The 23966-nt window shown below is 38.5% G+C and overlaps 1 protein-coding gene and 1 pseudogene across 1 annotated transcript in view; both read right to left on the reverse strand.

Annotated features, from left to right (window-relative positions):
* Positions 1-291: 291 nt before the first annotated feature.
* Positions 292-23966, reverse strand: part of MYO5C (myosin VC) — a 315165-nt gene continuing 291490 nt past the window's right edge. Inside the window, exons 34-41 of the mRNA XM_053717482.1 lie at positions 20638-20736; positions 18439-18593; positions 15856-15945; positions 9965-10115; positions 7176-7458; positions 6721-6895; positions 4386-4466; positions 292-3350 (exon numbers count right to left, since the gene is read on the reverse strand). Coding sequence (XP_053573457.1) covers positions 3198-3350; positions 4386-4466; positions 6721-6895; positions 7176-7458; positions 9965-10115; positions 15856-15945; positions 18439-18593; positions 20638-20736 — 1187 coding nt within the window. The 3' untranslated portion in view covers positions 292-3197. The remainder of the gene's footprint in view (positions 3351-4385; positions 4467-6720; positions 6896-7175; positions 7459-9964; positions 10116-15855; positions 15946-18438; positions 18594-20637; positions 20737-23966) is intronic.
* LOC128662494 (WASH complex subunit 1-like) lies at positions 18978-20028 on the reverse strand (annotated as a pseudogene).

Here is a 23966-nt window from a genome sequence, read left to right on the forward strand (position 1 = left end):
ATCATGACAATATATTTTTCGTCTTCATTGATTAATTACAATAGAATAATACATTAATTATTTTTGTGTGCAAAACATTACATATATACACATACATGTAAATAAATCTATATACACCCTTAGCAACATAAATAAAGTATTAAAGCTTACATATATTTTATTTAAATCTAATCGTGCTTAAAACAAAGTCAATTTGCTTGTCATGCACTCACTTTTCTAGCAGCATAAAACAGAAACTACAAATAAAATATAAAAAGTGAAAAAAGTTGAATCTTAAAAATTGTCAGAATGTGCAGTATAACATATTTATTAACTAAAAGAGAAGAACATCAATAACCTTTAATTTGAGCTCCATATTTTAATGGCCCAGATTACAAGTGGAGCACAATTAAAGGGACATGAAACCCACATTTTTTCTTTCATGATTTAGAAAGAGTATGCAATTTTAAACAACTTTCTAGTTTACTTCTATTATCTCATTTGTTTTATTCTCTTGATATTCTTTGCTGAAAAGCATATCTAGATAGGCTCAGTAGGTGCTGATTGGTTCCTGCACATAGAAGCCTTGTGTGATTGGCTCACCCATGTGCATTGCTTTTTCTTCAACTAAGAATATCTAAATAATGAAGCAAAATAAATAATAGAAGTAAATTGTAATGTTGTTTAAATTTGTATTCTCTATTGAAATAATGAAAGAAAATGTTAGGGTTTAGTGTCCCTTTAATGCAAGGTGCGTTACTTTTCACTCATCCTTGTGTAAGGAATAATTCATAATCTGGCAAAAAGTAAAAGGTTAAAAAACTGTAACCAAAGCATCTTAATTTGGCCAAAACTTTTTTACTGCACCCAAAACTTTTAATGTATAGTGCAGATCATGCTACTAGCTTGCATTACAAGTGGTGAGATAAGTGTTGTGCTTGAACGTAATCCAAAATACAACTTTAGTGCTTTTTGAGACCTAAAGTAAACGATTATTTCTTGCTAGTTTGCATAACAAAACACATAAAAATGTGTTATTTTGAATTTGATGTAATACTTACAGAAACAAAGGTTTATTAATGAAAAAGGGTTTTGTGTCAAAATTAAAGGGATATAGTATATAATAAGGGGCAGAGTTGGGAATGGTTTAAAAGGGTGTGTATGTGTGTATTTGTATGTATGTATTTATTTATGTATGCATGTATGTATTTATTTATTTATGTATGTATGCATGTATTTATGTATGCATGTATTTATGTATGCATGTATGTATTTATTTATGTATGTATGCATGTATTTATGTATGTATTTATTTATTTATGTATGTATGCATGTATTTATGTATACATGTATGTATGCATGCATGCATGTATGTATTTATGCATGTGTATGCATGTTTTTAAGTATGCATACATGTATGTATGTATGTATTTATGTATGTATACATGTATGTATGTATATGTAAGCATGCATGTTTGTATGTATCTGTATGTAAGTATGTATGCATTTATTTATGCATGTGTTTTTGTATGTATACATGTATGTATGTGTATGCATGTATGTATTTATGTATGCATGTATGTATTTATTTATGTATGTATACATGTATGTATGAATGTGTATTTATGTATGCATGCATGTGTATGTATGTAGGTATGTATTTATGTATGTATGTATGTATGTATTTATGTATGCATGTATGTATTTATTTATGTATGTATACATGTATGTATGAATGTGTATTTATGTATGCATGTATGTGTAGGTATGTATTTATGTATGTAGGCACGGAGTGTTTTTAAGTTTCACAGAAATAGTATAGCCCAGAAATAAATTTTGAACTCTACTACTACTTGGGCAGATTTTTTTGTGCTCCGTTGGCTTAGCACTAGAATATTATTAGAAATGAATTTTACTGCATGTCTCCAAAGAAGTCTTTAATCAGAGGGGATTAGTGTACCCATGCTATCTGACATGCAGATATTAGCACACACAATACTATTGCTCGAGTGCTAAAAAATAACATTAGGCTTGAGAGCAAAAATGGAAGCAGTAAAGATTGCACTTGAGTGATGTATAATGCACAATAACACTAACATTTTAGCGCTCCACTTAATCTAGGCCACAGTTACAAAGTTAGCAATATTTGGTGTATTATTAATGCATACCTAATTTTTAACATTTTCAAGATATTTCCTAACAATTTATAAATATATGTTCACAAATATTTTGTATGGGTGTATTTTATAAAAGCTTAATAATTTAAGTGACTATCCTGAATATTAAAGGGACATTGTTCTATTTTTTTAACCTTTTTCCATCTAATAGATTGTATTTAAAATGCATTGCAGTTTTCTCAAATAATTTTCCTGGACTGATTAAACCTACTTGTACTTGTCAGGCTTCTTTAGGTTTCCTTTCACCGGCACAAGAGATGTGAGATTTGTCTCTCTTAAACAAACAGCAATAAATACCTGGGTATGACATTTCCTGCTAGTTTTGATTTAAACATAATATTTACTATGAACATATTTAACTGCTGAATTTGTGTATGTTTGATATAGACATTAAAGTAATAAAATAAAAAAACAGAAATAAAACTCTCAGTATCAAACCCATTCTTTCTTTTTTTAAACTAAATGAATGTAGTACTAGATTTATGTTAAAATGATAAACTAACCAGGCACCAGCTCGCCTGCAGATATATTCTGCTTTATTTAGCCTATGAGCAGCCTTGGATGCTCTGAGAATAGGGAGGGTCTACAAGTGTTGTATTAAGTGGTAAACATTCTTAAAGGAACAATTAATCAAAAAAATAAACTTTACTATTAAAATAAAGCAGTTTCTTTTTTTAGTTTAATGTTAAATTAAAAGCAAAGTCTTTTTTTGCTGCCCAGGATAAACTTATATTTAGAATGTTCACAAACATCCTAAATAGGTTTAGTTTTCCTCTTGTTCTCTGGGTACTACATATTCTTCTTTTGTTTTACACTTGGCAGCAGGCCTGTATTGGCCATAGGGCATACAGGGCGAATGCCTGGTGGGCTGGGCTCATCCACTTGATAAGCAATTTGAATGAAATTAGAGGATACTATAGTTGTTTTATATAATTCCAAGATTTCAAAAGTTCATTTACAAATTCGTTTTCCAAAAATAAAATCCTGAAGAGTCCTTCATCTAACAAACTGATTAAGCCATGTGCGGCCTACTTTTTTATCCTAGATTCTAGTTAGAAAACCAAGCTTGAGGCTGCTGGGAATTTGGATCTTTTCCAGTGCATGTGGAGATGGGCTGTATGGGAATGTAACTTGAAAGAGATATTTGCTATCCAGCATTAATTGTGAGCCATCTTCTCGGTTGCTTAGCATGGACTGAAATGATAAACAGAATATCAGATACACAATGTCACATCACATTTCCCAAATCCTGTGTGTGTTTGAATAGTTAGGCCCTTAATAAAATGTCTACAATGAATTTAGTGTGTTGTTAAAAAATTATTTAAAAGAAAAAAGTTGGTAACAATTAAAAAAATGCAAGTTTGTTAAGTTTTATATAAAATTAAGAAATACTCATTGGATAGATAACTAATGCAAATACTAAGTTGACATTAAGGGCCAGATTACGAGTGGATCTGTATTTATTGCTCCCGCTCGCACGCTAACTCCGCTAGAAGTAAGCTTTTTGTAGAAGTTAGATTTACGCAACCGCGTTAACGTATTTCCCTATAGAAGAAGTCAACGGAGCAAGAAAAATGGAGAAAAGACCTAACACCCTACTCGCGCGCAAACCCAAACCCATATTCTCAAGTGCAATAACCTGACATAAAAATATTAATATTTTACATTCCAATGTTCTTCAAATACCAGAATATGTTCTGTTTATTCATAAATACATATTTCTACATATATCTGATGGTAGTTTGGTACAATATACAGTATATATCTATACATATATATATATGATTATATATAGGTATAGATACAAATACTTAGAACATTATCTGCTATGTGCAGAACATTGGAATGTGAAATATTGTCAGTAAATACACAGTATAACACTTTATTAAAAATTAATATTACATAAATATGCTTTAACATTTTTTAATCTACTTGACTGCAAATGGCTCAAATGCACTTTTGATGTGTTTTGTGGCACTTTTTTGTTTCCTGAAACAGTTAACCAGAGCTCTGAGGTCACGCTATCCTAACTCGCATTAAATTCAATTGCGCTCAAGTGATCGCATTTAATTTCATATACTTGTAATATGCGCGCTACATCTGACTCATGCAAACAGCCGCGATAAACCTGATATCGCTTGTGCGTAACTGTTAGCGTGCCACTCGTAATCTGGCCCTAAATATTTAAAATTAAACTGAGTTGCTAACATTAATCAGTACAGTTATTACCTGAACTTTGCGCACAAATGATGGAGTCACCCGCTTTTCAAAATCATCAATAGGTGTGTAGGAATTCAGAATTTTGACAATCTGTTTGAAAAGGGATAAAAAAGTGAAAATGCAGCATACTTTACAAACTATGTAACAGTATCATCTTTATAAATTAAGAAAATAATGCTAAATGATTAACCCCTTAACGACTGAGGACGTGCAGGGTACGTCCTCAGAAAAAAGGCAGTTAATGCCTGAGAACGTACCCTGCACGTCCTCAGTGTGGAAAGCAGCTGGAAGCGATCCTGCTCGCTTCCAGCTGCTTTCCGGTTATTGCAGTGATGCCTCGATATGGAGGCATCCTGCAATAACGTTTTTAAGTCATCCGGTGCAGAGAGAGCCACTCTGTGGCCCTCTCTGCACCGGAGATCGGTGGCTACCTGCGTTGGTGGGTGGGAGCCGGACCGGGAGGCGGGTGGCGGCCATCGATGGCCATGTGGATGTGAAGGGGGGCGGGATCGTGGGCGGGGGTGGCTGGGGGCGCGCACGCGTGCACGGGAGGGTGGGGGCGGGCGCGTGCACGGGGAGGGAGCGGGTGGGAACCGCTACACTACAGAAAATGGGAAATAAAAAATATATAAAAAAAAAAATGTTAAACAATAAGCAAGGTGGTGGGGGTTAGTCTGTGGGGGGTGGGGGGGGGGGGAAGCTACACTACAGAAAAAAAAAACAAAAAAAACCAAAAAAAAAGCATTTTTTTATTGTAAACTGGGTACTGGCAGACAGCTGCCAGTACCCAAGATGGCCCCCAATAAGGCAGAGGGGAGGGTTAGAGAGCGGTTTTGGGGGGGATCAGGGAGGTTGGGGGCTAAGGGGGGGATCCTACACAGTAGCATATGTAAATATGCTAAAAAAAAATTCATTTTTTTTTAAAAACCCTTTTATTTTAGTACTGGCAGACTTTCTGCCAGTACTTAAGATGGCGGGGACAATTGTGGGGTGGGGGAGGGAAGGGAGCTGTTTGGGAGGGATCAGGGGGTGGGATGTGTCAGATGGGAGGCTGATCTCTACACTAAAGCTAAAATTAACCCTGCAAGCTCACTACAAACTCCCTAATTAACCCTTTCACTGCTAGCCATAATACACGTGTGAGGCGCAACAGGATTTAGTGGCCTTCTAATTACCAGAAAGCAACGCCAAAGTCATATATGTCTGCTATTTCTGAACAAAGGGGATCCCAGACAAGCATTTACAACCATTTGTGCCATAATTGCACAAGCTGTTTGTAAATGATTTCAGTGAGAAACCTAAAATTGTGAAAAATTTTACGTTTTTTTTTAATTTGATCGCATTTGGCGGTGAAATGGTGGCATGAAATATACCAAAATGTGCCTAGATCAATACTTGGGGTTGTCTACTACACTACACTAAAGCTAAAATTAACCCTACAAGCTCCCTAAAAGCTCCCTAATTAACCCCTTAACTGCTGGGCATGATACACTTGTGGTGCGCAGTGGCATTTAGCGGCCTTCTAATTACCAAAAAGCAACGCCAAAGCCATATATGTGTGCTATTTCTGAACAAAGGGGATCCCAGAGAAGAATTTACAACCATTTATGCCATAATTGCACAAGCTGTTTGTAAATGATTTCAGTGAGAAACCTAAAGTTTGTGAAAAAATTTGTGAAAAAGTGAACAATTTTTTGTATTTGATCGCATTTGGCGGTGAAATGGTGGTATGAAATATACCAAAATTGGCCTAGATCAATACTTTGGGATGTCTACAAAAAAAAAATATATACATGTCAAGGGATATTCAGGGATTCCTGAAAGATATCAGTGTTCTAATGTAACTAGCGCTAATTTTGGAAAAAAATGGTTTGGAAATAGCAAAGTGCTACTTATATTTATGGCCCTATAACATGTAAACATTGGGTATTTCTAAACTCAGGACAAAATTTAGAAACTATTTAGCATGGGTGTTTTTTGGTGGTTTTAGATATGTAACAGATTTTGGGGGTCAAAGTTAGAAAAAGTGTGTTTTTTTCCATTTTTCCTCATATTTTATCATTTTTTTTATAGTAAATTATAAGATATGATGAAAATAATGGTATCTTTAGAAAGTCCATTTAATGGCGAGAAAAACGGTATATAATATGTGTGGGTACAGTAAATGAGTAAGAAGAAAATTACAGCTAAACACAAACACCGCAAAAATGTAAAAATAGCCTTGGTCCCAAACGGACAGAAAATGGAAAAGTGCTCTGGTCACTAAGGGGTTAATGACTAATAGACCAAATTTTAAAAGATTTTACACATGGCAAAGCACACATACAAATAACTAAAATGGTACCTGCATGGGTGAAAGGGCCGTGCAGCGTTCACATATTTCTTTGGCATCTTCGTCTGTGATTTTTTTAACTTGTAATAACCAGGCAGCTTGAGAAAGGGGCTCTAATGTTTTTTTGGCTGTGGATCCTTGCAGATTCTTTCCTTGTAGCCATTCTTCCAGGTAGCTAATATTACATCTAAAAAGCAGCATGCAAATATTTAAAATTAGATTGTGAAAACCAATACATAAGAACCTAATAATAAATAGTAAAACAGGTATTAAACAAACATAAGTAGATAAATGGTATTGTAGTGCAAAGGGCATTTGCTTTCTGTGTAATAAAATAAATTACAGTTTCAAACATCAATTTTTTTTCTCATATATCAAATGCATTCACTCATAAGTATTTGTAATGAATATGGAATGACCACACTGGGAAAATAATGATCCTAGTTTATCAGCATTAATGGCAGTACCTTATCTGCATTCCTTTTCTACAAGAGCACATGTCTTTACGTAGGAAGAGGCTATTGAGTGTAACTGTTGAAACAAGGAAGAAGAGTTGTTTCACTGTTTGCTTTAGCAGCTCAGTATCCATGCCGTGCTGGCACATCGTGGTATAAAAGTAACTAAGCTGTTGGAGGATTGAGGTTATAGTGTATGCATCTGTGTCATCTATGCTAGAAGAGCGTTTACGGAATCCTGTAGGTTTTGCAACAGAAATTCCATGGAGACTTTCGTATTCCAGCATGCCCGGCACTAAAACAGAATAAGGGGAATAAAAGGTTAGTGGGGAAAGAATTGCAAAGAAAATGACTATGTTTCCTTGTATTTAGGCTAAATAGTTTTTAGTTATGGCTCTCATCAGTTTCTGTGCCAGTATGAGTAGTTATGCACATCCTTTACTCAATGTATTCAAACACTCTGAGTTAAATTATAAATGGAGTGCAAGTAACTGAGTGCAGCTTGCTACTTTGCTCTTGGCCTTGCACAATCTGTAGTATTATAGGGATACTTGTTTTACCAAAGCATTTTTACATACAGCATATACAAATGTACATTGCCCTGTACTTTTAATGGAAAGTACAAAACCAGACTAGTGTTTTCATTTTACAAATTTTACAAATCACTGCTTGAGGGTAAATACCTCTTTACTTTTAACAATTTTGAAATACTGGTATTTGCTATTTGTACTTGATATTGCACTTTCTAATACACATGACAATTCTATAGAAATTAGCAAATGAGGCAGAATAAATGGAGAACAAAGGGTAAGAAAGAGTTGAGGTGCTGAAAAGGGGTATAAGGGGTATATGCAGTGGATATATACAATTCAAAGATTCTTTTGGAAAGGGGGGATGCACAGGTGAAGTTTAACATTTGCGTTATAAACACATATAGGGGCCTATCTATCAAGCTCCGAATGGAGCTTGAAGGCCCGTGTTTCTGGCGAGTCTTCAGACTCGCCAGAAACACAAGTTATGGAGCAGCGGTCACAAAGACCGCTGCTCCATAACCCTGTCCGCCTGCTCTGATGAGGCAGACAGGAATCGCCCGAAATCAACCCGATCGAGTACGATCGGGTTGATTGACACCCCCTGCTGGCCACGAGTCTGCAGGGGGCGGCGTTGCACCAGCAGCTCACAGGAGCTGCTGGTGCAATGCTGAATACGGAGAGCGTATTGCTCTCCGCATTCAGCGATGTCTGTCGGACCTGATCCGCACTGTCGGATCAGGTCTGACAGACATATGATAAATAGGCCCCATAATTTCCAAATTTATTTTTTAAAAAGAATATTCATTATAACAATTTGTTAATCCGTTGACTCACTATAACCCATTAGAGAATTTGAACCAGAAACATAAGCAACAAAAGTCAGGTATATCTTATGCATCATGACATGTGGATCTTTTTTAAAGCTTGGGTATTGCAATATAAGCATTGCAGAGCTGGTTGGCAGGGCAGATTGAAACTTCACATGAGCGCATGCGGATGGTCACTCAATAAGATTAATTTCACTTAAAAATACTATTATCCATACTGTGCCCTCCCTATGTGCTGCCACATGGTCCTACCAGGTCCAATTATAGAGCCTGCCCTGAACCTTTGTCCCTCGAGTATAGGGGTTGATATACTATTAGGCTATCCTGACACATACTTTCAGTGCCAATTTTCTACTTATTAATATCTTCACCTACAATATTAGTAATTGGGTGCATTCTATACAGTTAACATAGATTCTGCATAGATTCACATAAACTTATAAATAAAATTTTATTTAGATAGGCTTATTCTCAGATTTCCTTTAGTTAAATGGACATGAAACCCGAAATCTTTCTTTCATGATTCAGAAAGAGCACACAACTTTCCAATTTACTTCTATGATCTAATTTTCTTTGTTTTCATGTTATCCTTTGTTGAAAAGCAGGAAGGTAAGTACAAGGAAGAGCACATGTCTGCAGCACTATATGGGATTAGTTTTGCAACAATGTTATACATTAGTGAGAGCACTATTTCCTGTCATGCAGTGCTCCAGACATGTGCATGCTACCTATCTAAATATCTCTTCAACAAAGAATAAGAAGTGAACAAAGAAAATTTGATAACATATGTAAATTGGAAACGTATTTAAAAAATTGTATTCTCTATTCATTCAGTAAGTCTACAGTTACTCAAGCCCAGCCCTATAACTACACATAAGCTAAATGTCTGGGTAGAAATTGATTCACTGACCTTTCCAGTGTAACTGTGTATCTATTCAATATCAGCAATAAAACCATCTGACTAAAAATATTTAATGCAAATGTTATTTTTAATGCTAAATTGTATAATTTACTACTTTTGAAGTTAAATACAGCTCAACTTGCTTTTTGTCTACAACTGCACAAATAAAGTGTGACCAAATCTTCATAAAAATATCCCTTAGCAGTTGGGCTATAGCACTGCTAGTCACCTGCATAGTGAGCCAATGAGAACATTTGAGAGAAAAAAATACTTTTTCCAACTAAAGTAGCTCAAAAATGTAAATGCAATCTTATTCAAATGTTTATCTTTTGTGCCATTAGCAGTTACCCCTAAAAACTAATTTGAACTAAATTTGTTATTGCTATCCAGAGTTAGAAGCATCTGAAAATAAATTATGGCTATACTACTTTGCAACCATACAATTAATATTCAACTCCTTTAAAACCCTTCTGTGAATTCATCTACCAAAGCTTTTTTGTTATCTAGGAAGAGTGACAAGGACAGGACAAGTAGTCTTACCAATCATTGGTTGCAGGTTGTTTTCCATGACAGTGATGAATTGGTGGTAGATTCGGATAGCCAAATCACTGATTATTTGTCTGTATTCTGATAGATCAAAATTCTTTAAACAATTTTTATTTTGAAGTGGGACATTATACTTCATGAACTCCTGTAAGTGGAATATTTTAAATGTTCTGTTAAAGAGTTTATAAACTCACTTGCTTTCATTGTTGTGTTTATGTGTTGATAGCTGTTTAATACAACATTAAAACAAAAGTAAACAAAATAACAATATTTAAAGGAAAACTTTTCAAAACTTAAAAATACACATTTTTACAAATATTTCCCCTACTAATTGCTTTAGTGACCATTTTGATGTCAATGAGCCACCATTTTGAAAAAAAAATAAATTTATGCTTACCTGATAAATTTATTTCTCTTGTGGTGTATCCAGTCCACGGGTTCATCCATTACTTGTGGGATATTCTCCTTCCCAACAGGAAGCTGCAAGAGGACACCCACAGCAGAGCTGTCTATATAGCTCCTCCCCTAACTGCCACCCCCAGTCATTCGACCGAAGACAAGCAAGAAAAAAGGAGAAACTATAGGGTGCAGTGGTGACTGTAGTTTAAAAATAAAAAACACCTGCCTTAAAATGACAGGGCGGGCCGTGGACTGGAAACACCACAAGAGAAATAAATTTATCAGGTAAGCATAAATTTTGTTTTCTCTTGTAAAGGTGTATCCAGTCTACGGGTTCATCCATTACTTGTGAGATACCAATACCAAAGCTTTAGGACACGGATGGAGGGAGGGACAAGGCAGGCCCTTAAACGGAAGGCACCACTGCCTGTAAGACCTTTCTCCCAAAAATAGCCTCAGAGGAAGCAAAAGTATCGAATTTGTAGAATTTAGAAAAAGTATGAAGCGAAGACCAAGTCGCCGCCTTACAAATCTGTTCAACAGAGGCCTCATTTTTAAAAGCCCATGTGGAAGATTTGGATGTTTGAAAGGACCTTGAAGTAGAAGGTCCTGTCTCAGCGGCAGAGTCCATGGTGGAAAGGATGACATGTCCACCAGATCTGCATACCAAGTCCTGCGTGGCCACGCAGGAGCTATCAAAATCACCGAAGCTCTCTCCTGCTTGATCTTGGCAATCAGACGAGGGAGCAGAGGACACGGTGGAAACACATAAGCCAGGCTGAAGGACCAGGGCGCTGCTAGAGCATCTATCAGCGCTGCCTTGGGATCCCTGGACCTGAACCCGTACCAAGGAAGCTTGGCGTTCTGACGAGACGCCATGAGATCCAGTTCTAGTTTGCCCCATAGTTGAATCAACTGGGCAAATACCTTCAGATGGAGTTCCCACTCCCCCGGATGAAAAGTCTGTCGACTTAAAAAATCCACCTCCCAGTGGGATATGGATAGCTGAGAGATGGCAAGAGTGAACCTCTGCCCATAGAATTATCTTTGAAACCTCCAACATCGCCAGGGGGCTCTTTGTACCCCCCTGATGGTTGATATAGGCTACAGTCGTGATGTTGTCCAACTGAAATCTGATGAACCTGACCGCAGCTAGCTGAGGCCAAGCCTGAAGGCATTGAATATCGCTCTTAGTTCCAGAATGTTTATCGGAAGGAGGGCTTCCTCCTGAGTCCACGAACCCTGAGCCTTCAGGGAGTTCCAGACTGCGCCCCAGCCCAGAAGGCTGGCATCTGTCGTCACTATAGTCCATTCTGGCCTGCGGAAGCTCATTCCCCTGGACAGATGGACCCGAGATAGCCACCAGAGAAGAGAATCTCTGGTCTCTTGATCCAGATTTAGCAGAGGGGACAAATCTGTGTAATCCCCATTCCACTGATTGAGCATGCAAAGTTGCAGTGGTCTGAGATGTAGACAGGCAAACGGAACTATGTCCATTGCCGCTACCATTAAGCCGATTACTTCCATACACTGAGCCACTGATGGCAGAGAAGTGGAATAAAGAGCACAGCAGGAAGTTAGAAGCTTTGACAACCTGACCTCTGTCAGAAAAATCTTTATTTCTACTGAATCTATCAGAGTTCCTAGGAAGGAAACTCTTGTGAGAGGGGAGAGAGAACTCCTTTCTTCGCTCACCTTCCACCCGTGGGACCTCAGAAAGGCCAGAACAATGTCCGTATAGGACTTGGCGATTTGAAAAGTCGACGCTTGTATCAGAATGTCGTCTAGGTAAGGCGCCACCGCTATGCCCCGTGACCTTAGAACCGCCAGTAGGGACCCTAGAACCTTCGTAAAGATTCTTGGTGCCGTGGCTAACCTGAAGGGAAGAGCCACAAACTGGTAATGCCTGTCTAGGAAGGCAAACCTGAGAAACCGATGATGATCTCTGTGTATCGGAATGTGGAGATAAGCATCCTTTAAGTCCACGGTAGTCATATATTGACCCTCCTGGATCAAAGGTAGGATGGTTCGAATAATCTCCATCTTGAAGGATGGGACCCTGAGAAATTTGTTTAGGATCTTGAGATCCAAGATTGGTCTGAAAGTTCCCTCTTTTTTGGGAACTATAAACAGATTTGAATAGAATCCTTGCCCCTGTTAGTCCCTTGGAACTGGGTAGATCACTCCCATGACCAGAAGGTCTTGAACACAACGTAAGAATGCCTCTCTCTTTATCTGGCTGGTTTGCAGATAATTGTGAGAGATGAAATCTCCCTTTTGGAGATGAGGCTTTGAAATCAAGAAGATATCCCTGGGAAACAATCTCCAGAGCCCAGGGATCCTGGACTTCTCTTGCCCAAGCCTGGGCGAAGAGAGAAAGTCTGCCCCCAACTAGATCCAGTCCCGGATCGGGGGCTACTCCTTCATGCTGTCTTAGAGGCAGCAGCAGGTTTTTTGGCCTGCTTTCCCTTGCTCCAAGCCTGGTTAGGTCTCCAGACTGGCTTGGACTGGGCAAAATTTCCTTCTTGTTTTGCAGTAGAGGAAGTTGAAGCTGCGCCACTCTTAAAGTTCCGAAAGGAACGAAAATTAGTCTGTTTGGTCCTAAATGATCTCCTTCAGTCCAGGCCCGAATAGGGTCTGCCCTTTGAAGGGGATGTTGAGAAGCTTAGACTTTGAAGTAACGTCAGCTGACCAGGATTTAAGCCATAGCGCCCTACGCACCTGAATGGCAAAACCTGAATTCTTAGCCGTTAGCTTAATTAAATGAAAAACGGCGTCAGAAATAAATGAAATGGCTAACTTAAGAGCTTTAAGCCTGTCTAGGATATCATCCAACGGGGTCTCCACCTGTAGAGCCTCTTCAAGAGACTCGAACCAGAAAGCCGCTGCAGCAGTGACTGGGGCAATGCATGCAAGAGGCTGGAGAATAAAACCTTGTTGTATAAAGATTTTCTTAAGGAAACCCTCTAATTTTTTATCCATTGGATCTAGGAAAGCACAACTGTCCTCGACGGGGATAGTTGTACGCTTAGCTAGTGTAGATACTGCTCCCTCCACCTTAGGGACCGTCTGCCACAAGTCCCGTGTAGCGGCATCTATGGGAAACATCTTTTTAAACGCAGGAGGGGGAGAGAACGGTACACCTGGTCTATCCCATTCCTTCGTAATAATTTCTGAAAACATCTTAGGGATTGGAAAAACATCAGTGTAAATAGGCACTGCAAAGTATTTGTCCATTTTACACAATTTCTCTGGGACTACAATGGTGTCACAGTCATCCAGAGTTGCTAAAACCTCCCTGAGCAACAAGCGGAGGTGTTCAAGCTTAAATTTAAATGCTGTCATTTCAGAGTCAGACTGAAGTAACGCCTTCCCTGAATCAGAAATGTCACCCACAGATAGAAGCTCTCCTGCTTCGGCTTCTGTACATTGTGAGGGTATATCAGACATAGCTACTAAAGCGTCAGAAAGCTCTGTATTTGTTCCTTTCCTTGTAACCCTGGCAGTTTGGACAATACCTCTGTGAGGGTATGATTCATAACTGCCGCCATGTCTTGTAAGGTAAACGCATTGGACGCGCCAGATGTACTTGGCGTCACTTGCGCGGGAGATATAGGTTCTGACACATTGGGAGAGCTAGGTGCTTTAACCTCCCTTTTGTCAGTCTGAGAAACCTCTGGTGATAAATCCTTAAAACCCATAATATGGTCTTTATAACTTATAGAAAGGTCAGTGCAATTGGCACACATTCTAAGAGGGGGTTCCACAATGGCTTCTAAACATAATGAACAAGGAGTTTCCTCTATGTCAGACATGTTTAACAGACTAGTAATGAGACCAGCAAGCTTGGAAAACACTTTAATAAATGTGAAAAAGCAATTAAACAAAATCGGTACTGTGCCTTTAAGAGAAAAAAACTACCCCATAAACTGCAAAACAGTGATAAAAAGTAGTAAACTCTACGAAAAATTTACAGTGTGTATAAGAGACTAAAGCAGCATTGCACCCACTTGCAAATGGATGATTAACCCCTTAGGCCCCAAAACGGATTAGAAAAACGGAAAAACCATTAAAAAACAGTCAAACACACTGACACAGCTCTGCTGTGGCCCTACCTGCCCTTAAACACGATTTTTTGCAGGAAAAACACCCTCTATAGTGATCCTAGATGCCAGAGGACTCCTTTAGGGAAGCTGGATGTCTCAGTCTGAATATCAACTGCGCATAAAGTGTGCGCAAATAGGCCCCTCCCACCATGCACTGAATGTCAGAGGGCCTTAAAAAAAGTACTCCTAGGAGTGATCTAACAAGCCATGTAAAAAACTAGGCCCCAAATAAAGATTTATCACCCTCAGAGAAAAAACGTTTTTACAATAAAACATGCAAAAGTTTTTACACTAAGTAATATGAGTATTAACATGAATATTACCCTTTTTTGCAATCATAATCCCAGTTGCTGTTAAATCACTGTATCAGGCTTACCCACATTTCTCTTGATACTTCCTTTCTTGTCGAGAGCTGCAAGAGAATGACTGAGGGTGGCAGTTAGGGGAGGAGCTATATAGACAGCTCTGCTGTGGGTGTCCTCTTGCAGCTTCCTGTTGGGAAGGAGAATATCCCACAAGTAATGTATGAACCCGTGGACTGGATACACCTTTACAAGAGAAATAAACAGTACAACAAGCAACTCTGTACTGATGCATATGAAGGCATTGATAGTGTTATGTTTATTTTTTGCCCCTTCTGCAAGATATTTTTTTTAAAGAAGCCCAAGCGCATGCCCTACACTATTATTTCAAAGTTTTACCATATTTTATGGCTTCACCACTAGACCTTGTTATGTATTCTTTCCACTGATCCTAAGCATGTACTGTAATAGTCTGTGTGTCTCTATAGGAGGTGTAGTGTGACTAGATATAATCTACATCACCATACTGCATAGATTGACAGTATACTGTCTTGCCTAATTTGGGAACAATATAAAATGCAGTCGATTTTGCAAAAAACATACTGGGCATACTGGGCCAGATTACAAGTGGCACACTAACAATTTTTCGCTCACATGCTAACTGCTCTCAAAGTGAAATTTAAACAAGGCAAGGTTAGCACATGTTTTACAAATTAAAAAGCGCATTTTTACTAATATTTTCATGATTTTTTTAAATGGTGCATATATGTGTGTAATAGTTTATTTTAATGTGTTTGTGATGTGTTTTGTGCAATTTATTTTTAACCCTTACACTTTACACTAGGAGTAGATTTATTATATGAAGGCTCGCACAGAAACAGCTGCATTCGCAGAATAGTAAATCAGCCCCTAGGTCTTCAGGCGCACTAATACTTTGAGTAAAATTTCTGTTTGTGCCTGAGGGCAACTGTTTACTTTCAACTTGTAATATGTGCGCTATTTAGCGTGGTTGCGATATTGCTTAGGTATCCCACGCTAACATTAGCTAGCCCACTGTGTGTAAAAACATACATCATACCTCTTCTCCGCTGTACTGTTTTAAACAGTTGAGAAAATGATGCACATTAGAAAGCCAAAATGACAAGATTTCAAAGTCATCTGCATGTTCCTAGATAAAGAAAAAACACATTAATTAAGAATTACAGTTCTTGCATAAGTGACAAATCAAATCTGAGACTAAATTAATTTAGAGAGAACTCTCCTATTGGTTAACTGGAGATTGACAATTACCAGAAAAAAATTATGGGCTTAATGACTAATATGACATTTATTTAGTGTTATATTGCAACTTCAATAGGAGTTTGATAGAAAGTATATATATATATATATATATATATATATATATATATATATATATATATATGTAAATTCACTTTAGGCAGAAATGGAAAAATTAAACAAAAATGCTTTTTTAAAAAGAAAAACTTAGCAAGTAGTTTCTTAACATTACACCAAAGTATGGCCCCCATTTATCAAGATGCGTATGCAGCTCTGGGGGCCGATTGCTGCAAAAGTTAGGAAGTAGCAGTCATCAGACCGCAGTTTCCTAACCAGTATTAGGCATATGAAATCACCTCAGGTAGTTCACCCTGGGGTGATTGACAACCACTACTCACACGTCATTGGACTAGCTCAAGCAGGGGGCTGCAATGCATAAGCAAACGATTGTGCAATGTTAAATATGGGCAGCGTACTGCTGCAATATTCTGCACGCATTTTGTGATCCTGGGGGGACAGGTACGCGTGAACCAATACTTTCCGTGCCGGCCAATGGGTTCTATTTATGTAGGTGCGGACAGACATGTCCGAATCATGTCCGCCACACATCCATAAATGCCAACAGCATACGCTGTTGGCATTTATCATTGAACCAGCAGTTCTGGTGAACTGCTGGCGCAATACCGCCCTCTGCAGATTTGCGGCCAATCGGACGCTAGCAGAGGGTGTCAATCAAACCGATCGTATTCGATCGGGCTGATTGCTGTCCGCCACCTCAGAGATGGCGGACGAGTTAAGGAGCAGCGGTCTTAGAACCACTGCTTCTTAACTTCCGCTTCAGTCGAAACTGAAGCGAAGAGGGTCGGAAGCAGCATCCGCTGCTTCATAAATTGACCCCTTGACTTGATCTAGAAGTTTATCTTATTTATACATATTATTTAATAAAAATCCAAAGTTATGAATCTAAAATTACACTATTAAAAATAAAATTTTAAATATCCCATTTTCTAATAAAGAACAATATAAATAAAACAAATGTTTAGGGATTTAATTAATTCCTCACCTCAGTGCTCTGAAAATAAATATAACCAGGAGTCTCACTAAACTATGGAACGTCTTTTATTCCATGTCCAGTGATGGAGCTGTCCATAAGGAACTGATATTTAAATTTGAACACTATCAGCTGTTTGCTAAGAGAAACTGGATTAAACCACAATTATACAATTTTAGAAGTAGCAGTGTTTAAATATTTAATAATGCACGTTTAAATGGTTATCTGCAAACTCCTTAAGTGAAAGGGACTTTGGGAGTTACACATTAATTCCATTAGCTTAAAATAGCTGCTTCTAATCTGCTGATTTCAAAGTAATCTACCAGCCTTCAAGATCAGTCAATATACAGTGAAACTGGTTTTAGTATGTGTTCTTATTGCCTCTTTTGGAGATACAGTGAAATAGAAATTTCTCCAAGAAATCTCATATGTGAAATGAGAAAATATTGCGCAGAAGTGACAACAAATGACAAACATACATGAAACATGGTAAATTTAAACGTGTAGAATTTTGCATGTCTGTATTGTTGCTCAGAAACGTCAGAATGAGGAGCTGCACGTGGACATTCTGAGGGCATGGTCAGGGTTTGTCACCTAAGCCTTGGTCATGCATCCAGAATTCACGGGAAGAGTATTGGCCTTGGGACATATCTTGTCTCGGTTTGCTTTTACTATTTTAACATTTTCTAGTGCCCATATGTGAGACAGGACTGTTTTATGGCGGCTTTATTTTATTTGTTTTTACTTCTTTGTTCTGTGATGCTGGTATTCTTGACAGTGGAACCTGTTCTATGCATCAAGATGTAGAATTTGTGAGACTGATACGGCTCAACTGATTAGCTAAATTTGAAACTTGCTGCTCTAATCAGGAGCAGTTACAAAACCCTTATGAAGTTGCAGCAAGTTTTTTATAGCAAGATTTTGCACAACCTTGTTTTATTGACTCTAGGGGGCCGATTTATGAAAGTGCGAGAGGACATGATACGATGTAGCTGCATACGCTGTCGGCATTTATCATTGCAAAGCAGTTCTTATGAAATGCTTGTACAATGCCGCCCCCTGCAGATTCGCGGCCAATCGGCTGCTAGCAGGGGGTGTCAATCAGCCTGATCCTATACGATTAAGCAGATTGATGTCCGCAGCCTCAGAGCAGGTGGAAAAGTTATGGAGCAGCGGTCTTTAGACCGCTGCTTCATAACTGCTGTTTCCGGTGAGCCTAAAGGCTCACGCGGAAACAGGGGCATCAAGCTCCCTTTGGAGCTTGATAATTCGGCCCCTAGACCTTTATATTATATAAATATCAGATATAAAGACAAAAAAAAAGTTTCTCACCTTAATAACGTCTTTAATACCATTAATGTTTGCATTCATGAGCGACTTTATTCTGTCTGCATCATTTATGTAATCTGTATATCGCACACACATGAACATGATGTGAGCTGGTAAACCAGGGATCATATTAACGACAACACCACGTGGTTTAAGATCTGTAAAAGGAGAGAAAATAATAAGATATGATAACACATTGAGATAAAAACTACACATGAAACACTTGCATTACAAGCACAGGCATATTATACAGCATTCTTTATAGTCTTTAAACCCTACACAAACTACCTTGCTTGCCTGCCTAATATGATAGTCTCTTTAAATAAAAGAATGAAAAATAAAGAAATGGTAACACATTCAAAACTGAGATCTTAAATACATATATCAACCATGTATATTGTGCTTTATATCTAAGCAATGCCGCAGTTAATTAACGCGCTGTGAATAATTTTTTTTATCAGAAAGTGTATATATGAGTGTAACACTTTATTTAAGCATACTGTGTTTGGTGCAGATTTTTTTTTTACCCTTTACACTTTACGCTAAGTATTCAGACGTGCTAACCTGACGAGTGAAAATTCTGTTTGCATTCGAGCACACCCATTTACTTTCAACATGTAATATGTGCGCAAGTTAGTTTGGTCGCGATATTGCTTATCGTAACCCGTGCTAACTTTAGCCTGCCACTTGTAATCTAGTGGTGGTGGTATCTGTTTCCCATCCTGAAAATCTATCCTAGAGATGCTTGCATTCTCCTTGATACTGAATGTTGGAAGCTCTGGAATAACAGCACCTAGGGCTGAAGGGGCAATCCCTGGTCCCAGATCAGCACTGTACATGAGATCATCAGCCACCCCTGGGAGGTCTGGTAGGGAGTAGGGGACTCAGGGCACATATAAATAGTTTTCTGTTGTCTGTCTCTCCAACTGCTCCCTCTTGCTGATGGAGAGGGGAGCATCAAAAGGTTTCTTCTCCTCATCTCACTCCAATGCAGCATTTGTGTCACAACCCCAGCTAATGGGTCCAGAAAAAAATATTTTCTATAAAGGTTTTCTGTTGTGTTGAAAAGCAATAAAGAGTTAACAGAATTGATGTTCCGGGGGAGGCTACCCAGACCTTCCTCTGCACACTCTTGCCCTCTTGAATTCACATACACTGGAAAATATTTTAGCTTCTCAAACAGAGCCTGCTCATCCAGTGGGCGGTGTTTGCTTTGAATTTTGTGCCAAGTTTTCTTCTCTGACCATAAGTCTTGTGCACCTGCAAAGATGGAACAGTAGTCATGAAGTTTTTCAGGAGCAGGGTATTTAGCACTGGAGAAGACCTTTCTTTCTTTCTTTCTTTCTTTCTTTCTTTCTTTCTGCCTTTAATCCGCTCTATTTTAGCCTGTGCTAAGGTCAGCCGGTTATTGATCCCCTGAAGCTGAGCTTGTTTTGTTTCTACCCACTGCAGGACTCTGTCAAATATGTCGTTAGCTTCACTCTGCAAATGTTGCAGGGTGTCTATAATTTGATGAATGGCCTCCTCCCTGTGCAGGTCTGGCTGAATGAGCTGTACTGAATAGGTCTGAAGCTCTGAGTGCTGCTGAGACATTGTGACAGTGTCCCCTGCTGAGATAGCAGAAACTCCTCACTCTCTCCTTAATGTATAACAACCTCTAGCATAATAACAAACATAAAATATGATATACAATAATAAATAATAGGTATATTGGGCATGTGTGCAGGATGACATATTAATAACAAATAATGTTGTAAATGTGCTTATTAAACGATTATCATATATCCTGATTGACAACAAAGCTTTTATCACGGCCGTTTGTACACACTCACTGTAAAAAAAAGGATGCTGCCATTACAAGACATTCTGTAGAGTGAAAATTAAAGTAACAAGTCGCTTCTATTATGGTTGCTTGTACATTCTCACCATACAGTACTGGATACTGCCATTACAAGCCACTGGGAACTTACTTGTCAGCAGAAGTCTGATTAAAGACATATAAGCAATTCTTTACTTGTCTCCTCAATGAAAAACAGTACGGTGATCAACTTTTAGTTTATGGTTTTATTTTTTAATGTAAAAGCATAGCACACATTTAAAGGGTTAAGTTATGTTAGTGTTTGTCCAAATTTTAAAGAATCAATAATACAATACCTGATACTATAAATTCTGTAATACTACCATATAACAATATTAACTTACCCAAAATAAGGTTATTAATAAGTTTTAGTTCATCCTCTTTTGAGAACTCCAGCATCCCCAAATATTCCTTGAAAACTGCAGGCACATTAATTTCAGTATCTGTATGAGATTAGAAAGGTTAAGATATATATATATATATATATATATATATATATATATACTGTATATATCATTTACTTATTTTATAAATATGTTTGACAACATTTAGTTCTGGCAGATGGTTAAAGGGAAATAAAGAGACAATAAACAGCTATTATTTTGCCTTGCAATCGACTTACACATCAGCAAAGTATAAACATTTTCAGAAGAAATTAACATCTTGTTTTCTGCAGTTGTTTTACAATGGTCAAACTTCACCTACCACTCATTTATGCAGTAGACATAGCTAGCCAGGCTTGCAAAGACTGCAGTGTGTATTTACAAATTACAAAATTCGAGCAAAATAAATAATGATCAGTGTTCCGCTTCCATATGAAGGCAGATGCCAGATCGTTAAAGTGTGTCTCCGTCGGTAACGATCCTCTGCTGGTGCCATCGGGAGGTGTGAGAGGGAATCTGGGAGGTGGGTGGGCAGCCCAGCAGTGATGGGGGAGGGAGGAGGGAGTGGGAGCACCCTACACTGCAGAAAATAAAAAATAAAGGGAGAAGGAGGGAAGGGGCGCTATGCTACAGCAAAAAGGAGGGGGGTCCCTAACTAATGATTGTGGGAGGGGGGACCACTACACTACAGAAAATGTTTAAATATATATATATATAAAAAAAAAATATATATATATATATATATATATATATATTAAAAAAAGTGTTCTACAGCTGCCAGTACCTAAGATGGTGGACACTAGCTAGTGGGGAGGGTTAGAGATCTGTCTGGGAGGTTTTAGGGTAAAGGGGGGATCTCATACTGTAGCAAATAGGAAAATGTAAACAAAAACAAAACTGTTGCCAGTACCTAAGGTGGTGGTGACCAGTGGGGGGTGAGGGAGGGAATAGAGCTGTTTGGGAGGGATAAGTAGGTGGGAAGTGTCAGATGGGAGGGTAATCTCTGCACTAAAGCTAAAATTAACCTTACAAGCTACTTAATTAACTCCATTAACTGCCGAAAATAAAAGATGTGTGGTGCACAGCTGTAATTCGTGGCCTTCAAATTACCAAAAAGCAATGGCAAAACCATGCATGTCTGCTATTTCTGAACAAAGGGGACCCCAGAGAATCTTTTAGTTTCTACGCAAAACACAATCTAATATCTTCTTTTACTGGATCTTAATAGTAGTTAAACTGTTATTCATGGCCCTGCTACTTGCTACATTGGCCCCTAGTTATCAAGCCGTCAACCTCAAATACGCTGGAATTCCGCAGCGTATTTGTGGCGAGGCTGATTCGCCTTAGTTATCAAGCCCTAGACACCTGCAAAAGTAGAATTTTGTGACGTAAGTTTCGATCCGCCGGATTTAGTCCGACACAGATCGATGCTTACGTCACTACAGATGTTCCGCAAACAAGTGCGGCACAATCTGACTACTTTTGCTAGTTATCAAAAAACTAGCAGGTACGCTCGGCACTTTTCAGGCCCAGCGTACCTGGTTTTCAAACCGCCGCCCTGTAGGCGGCAGATCCCATAGGAATCAATGGGAGTCTGACCATAGATCAGCCAATAGAATGCAAGCTCAATCTGATTGGCTGATTGGATCAGCCAATCGGATTGAACTTCAATCTGATTGGCTGATTCAATCAGCCAATCAGATTTTTCCTACCTTAATTCCGATTGGCTGACAGAATCCTATCAGCCAATCGGAATTGAAGGGACGCCATCTTGGATGACGTCCCTTAAAGGAACCTTCATTCGTCGTTAGTCGTCGGGAAGAAGAGGATGGCTCCGCGTCGGCTCGTCTGAAGGTGGCTCCGCTCCGCTCCAGATAGATGAAGATTGAAGACGCCGCCTGGATGAAGACTTCTATCGGATGGAAGAACTCTTCAGCGCCGCCTGGATGATGACTTCATCGGATGGAAGACTTCTTCAGCGCCCCTTGGATGATGACTACTTCCGCTCCGGATCTCCTCTTCGGTTCCATCGGTGGTCGGCTGGCTGAAGACGGCTCAAGGTAGGATGATTTTCAGGGGGGTAGTGTTAGGTTTATTTAAGGGGGGGTTTGGGTTAGATTAGGGGTATGTGGGTGGTGTTTTTTAATGTTGGGGGGGTTGTATTTTTCTTTGACAGGCAAAAGAGCTGTTTTCTTTGGGGCATGCCCCGCAAAAGGCCCTTTTAAGGGCTGGTAAGGTAATAGAGCTGGTAACTTTTTAATGTAGAATAGGGTAGGGAATTTTTTTATTTTGGGGGGCTTTGTTATTTTATTAGGGGGCTTAGATTAGGTGTAAGTAGCTTAAAATTGTTGTAATATTTTTAAAATGTTTGTAACTTATTTTTTTTATTTTTTGTACTTTAGTTAGTTTATTTAATTTAATTTAATTTTAGTTATTTGTAGCTAATTTATGTAATTAATTTAATGATAGTGTAGTGTTAGGTTTAATTGTAACTTAGGTTAAGATTTATTTTACAGGTAAATTTCTCTTTATTTTAACTAGGTAGCTATTAAATAGTTAATAACTATTTAATAGCTATTGTACCTAGTTAAAATAAATTGAAAGTTGCCTGTAAAATAAAAATAAATCCTAAGGTAGCTACAATATAATTATTATTTATATTGTAGCTATATTAGGGTTTCTTTTAAAGGTAAGTATTTATTTTTAAATAGGAATAATTTAGTTAATAAGAGAAATATTATTTAGATTTATTTAATTAATATTTAAGTTAGGGGGGTGTTAGGGTTAGTGTCAGACTTAGGTTTAGGGGTTAATAATTTTATTACAGTGTCGGCGGTGTAGGGGGGGCAGAATAGGGGTTAATACGTTTAATATAGGTTGCGGCGGGGTCCGGGAGCGGCGGTTTAGGGGTTAAACTATTTATTTAGTTGCGGCGAGGTCCGGGATCCGCAGGATAGGGGTTAATAACTTTATTATAGGTGGTGGCGGTATGGGGGGGGCAGGATAGGGGTTACTAGGTATAATGTAGGTGGCGGCGTTGTCCGGGAGTGGCGGTTTAGGGGTTAATACATTTATAAGAGTTGCGGCGGGGTCTAGGAGTGCCGGTATAGGGGGTAGAACAGTGTAGTTAGTGTGGGTGCTTAGTGACAGGCTAGCAATAAAGCTGTCAAAAAGCCGAAGAGCAGCGAGATCGGATGAGTGATAACTCTCACAGTCCGCTGCTCATCGCCCCGTACTTGGTGCGCGGCTTTTTGACAGTTTTTTTGATAACTTAGGCAAAAATTTTCAGG

This window comes from Bombina bombina, chromosome 6 (genome assembly GCF_027579735.1).
Source record: "Bombina bombina isolate aBomBom1 chromosome 6, aBomBom1.pri, whole genome shotgun sequence".
Lineage (NCBI taxonomy): Eukaryota > Metazoa > Chordata > Amphibia > Anura > Bombinatoridae > Bombina > Bombina bombina.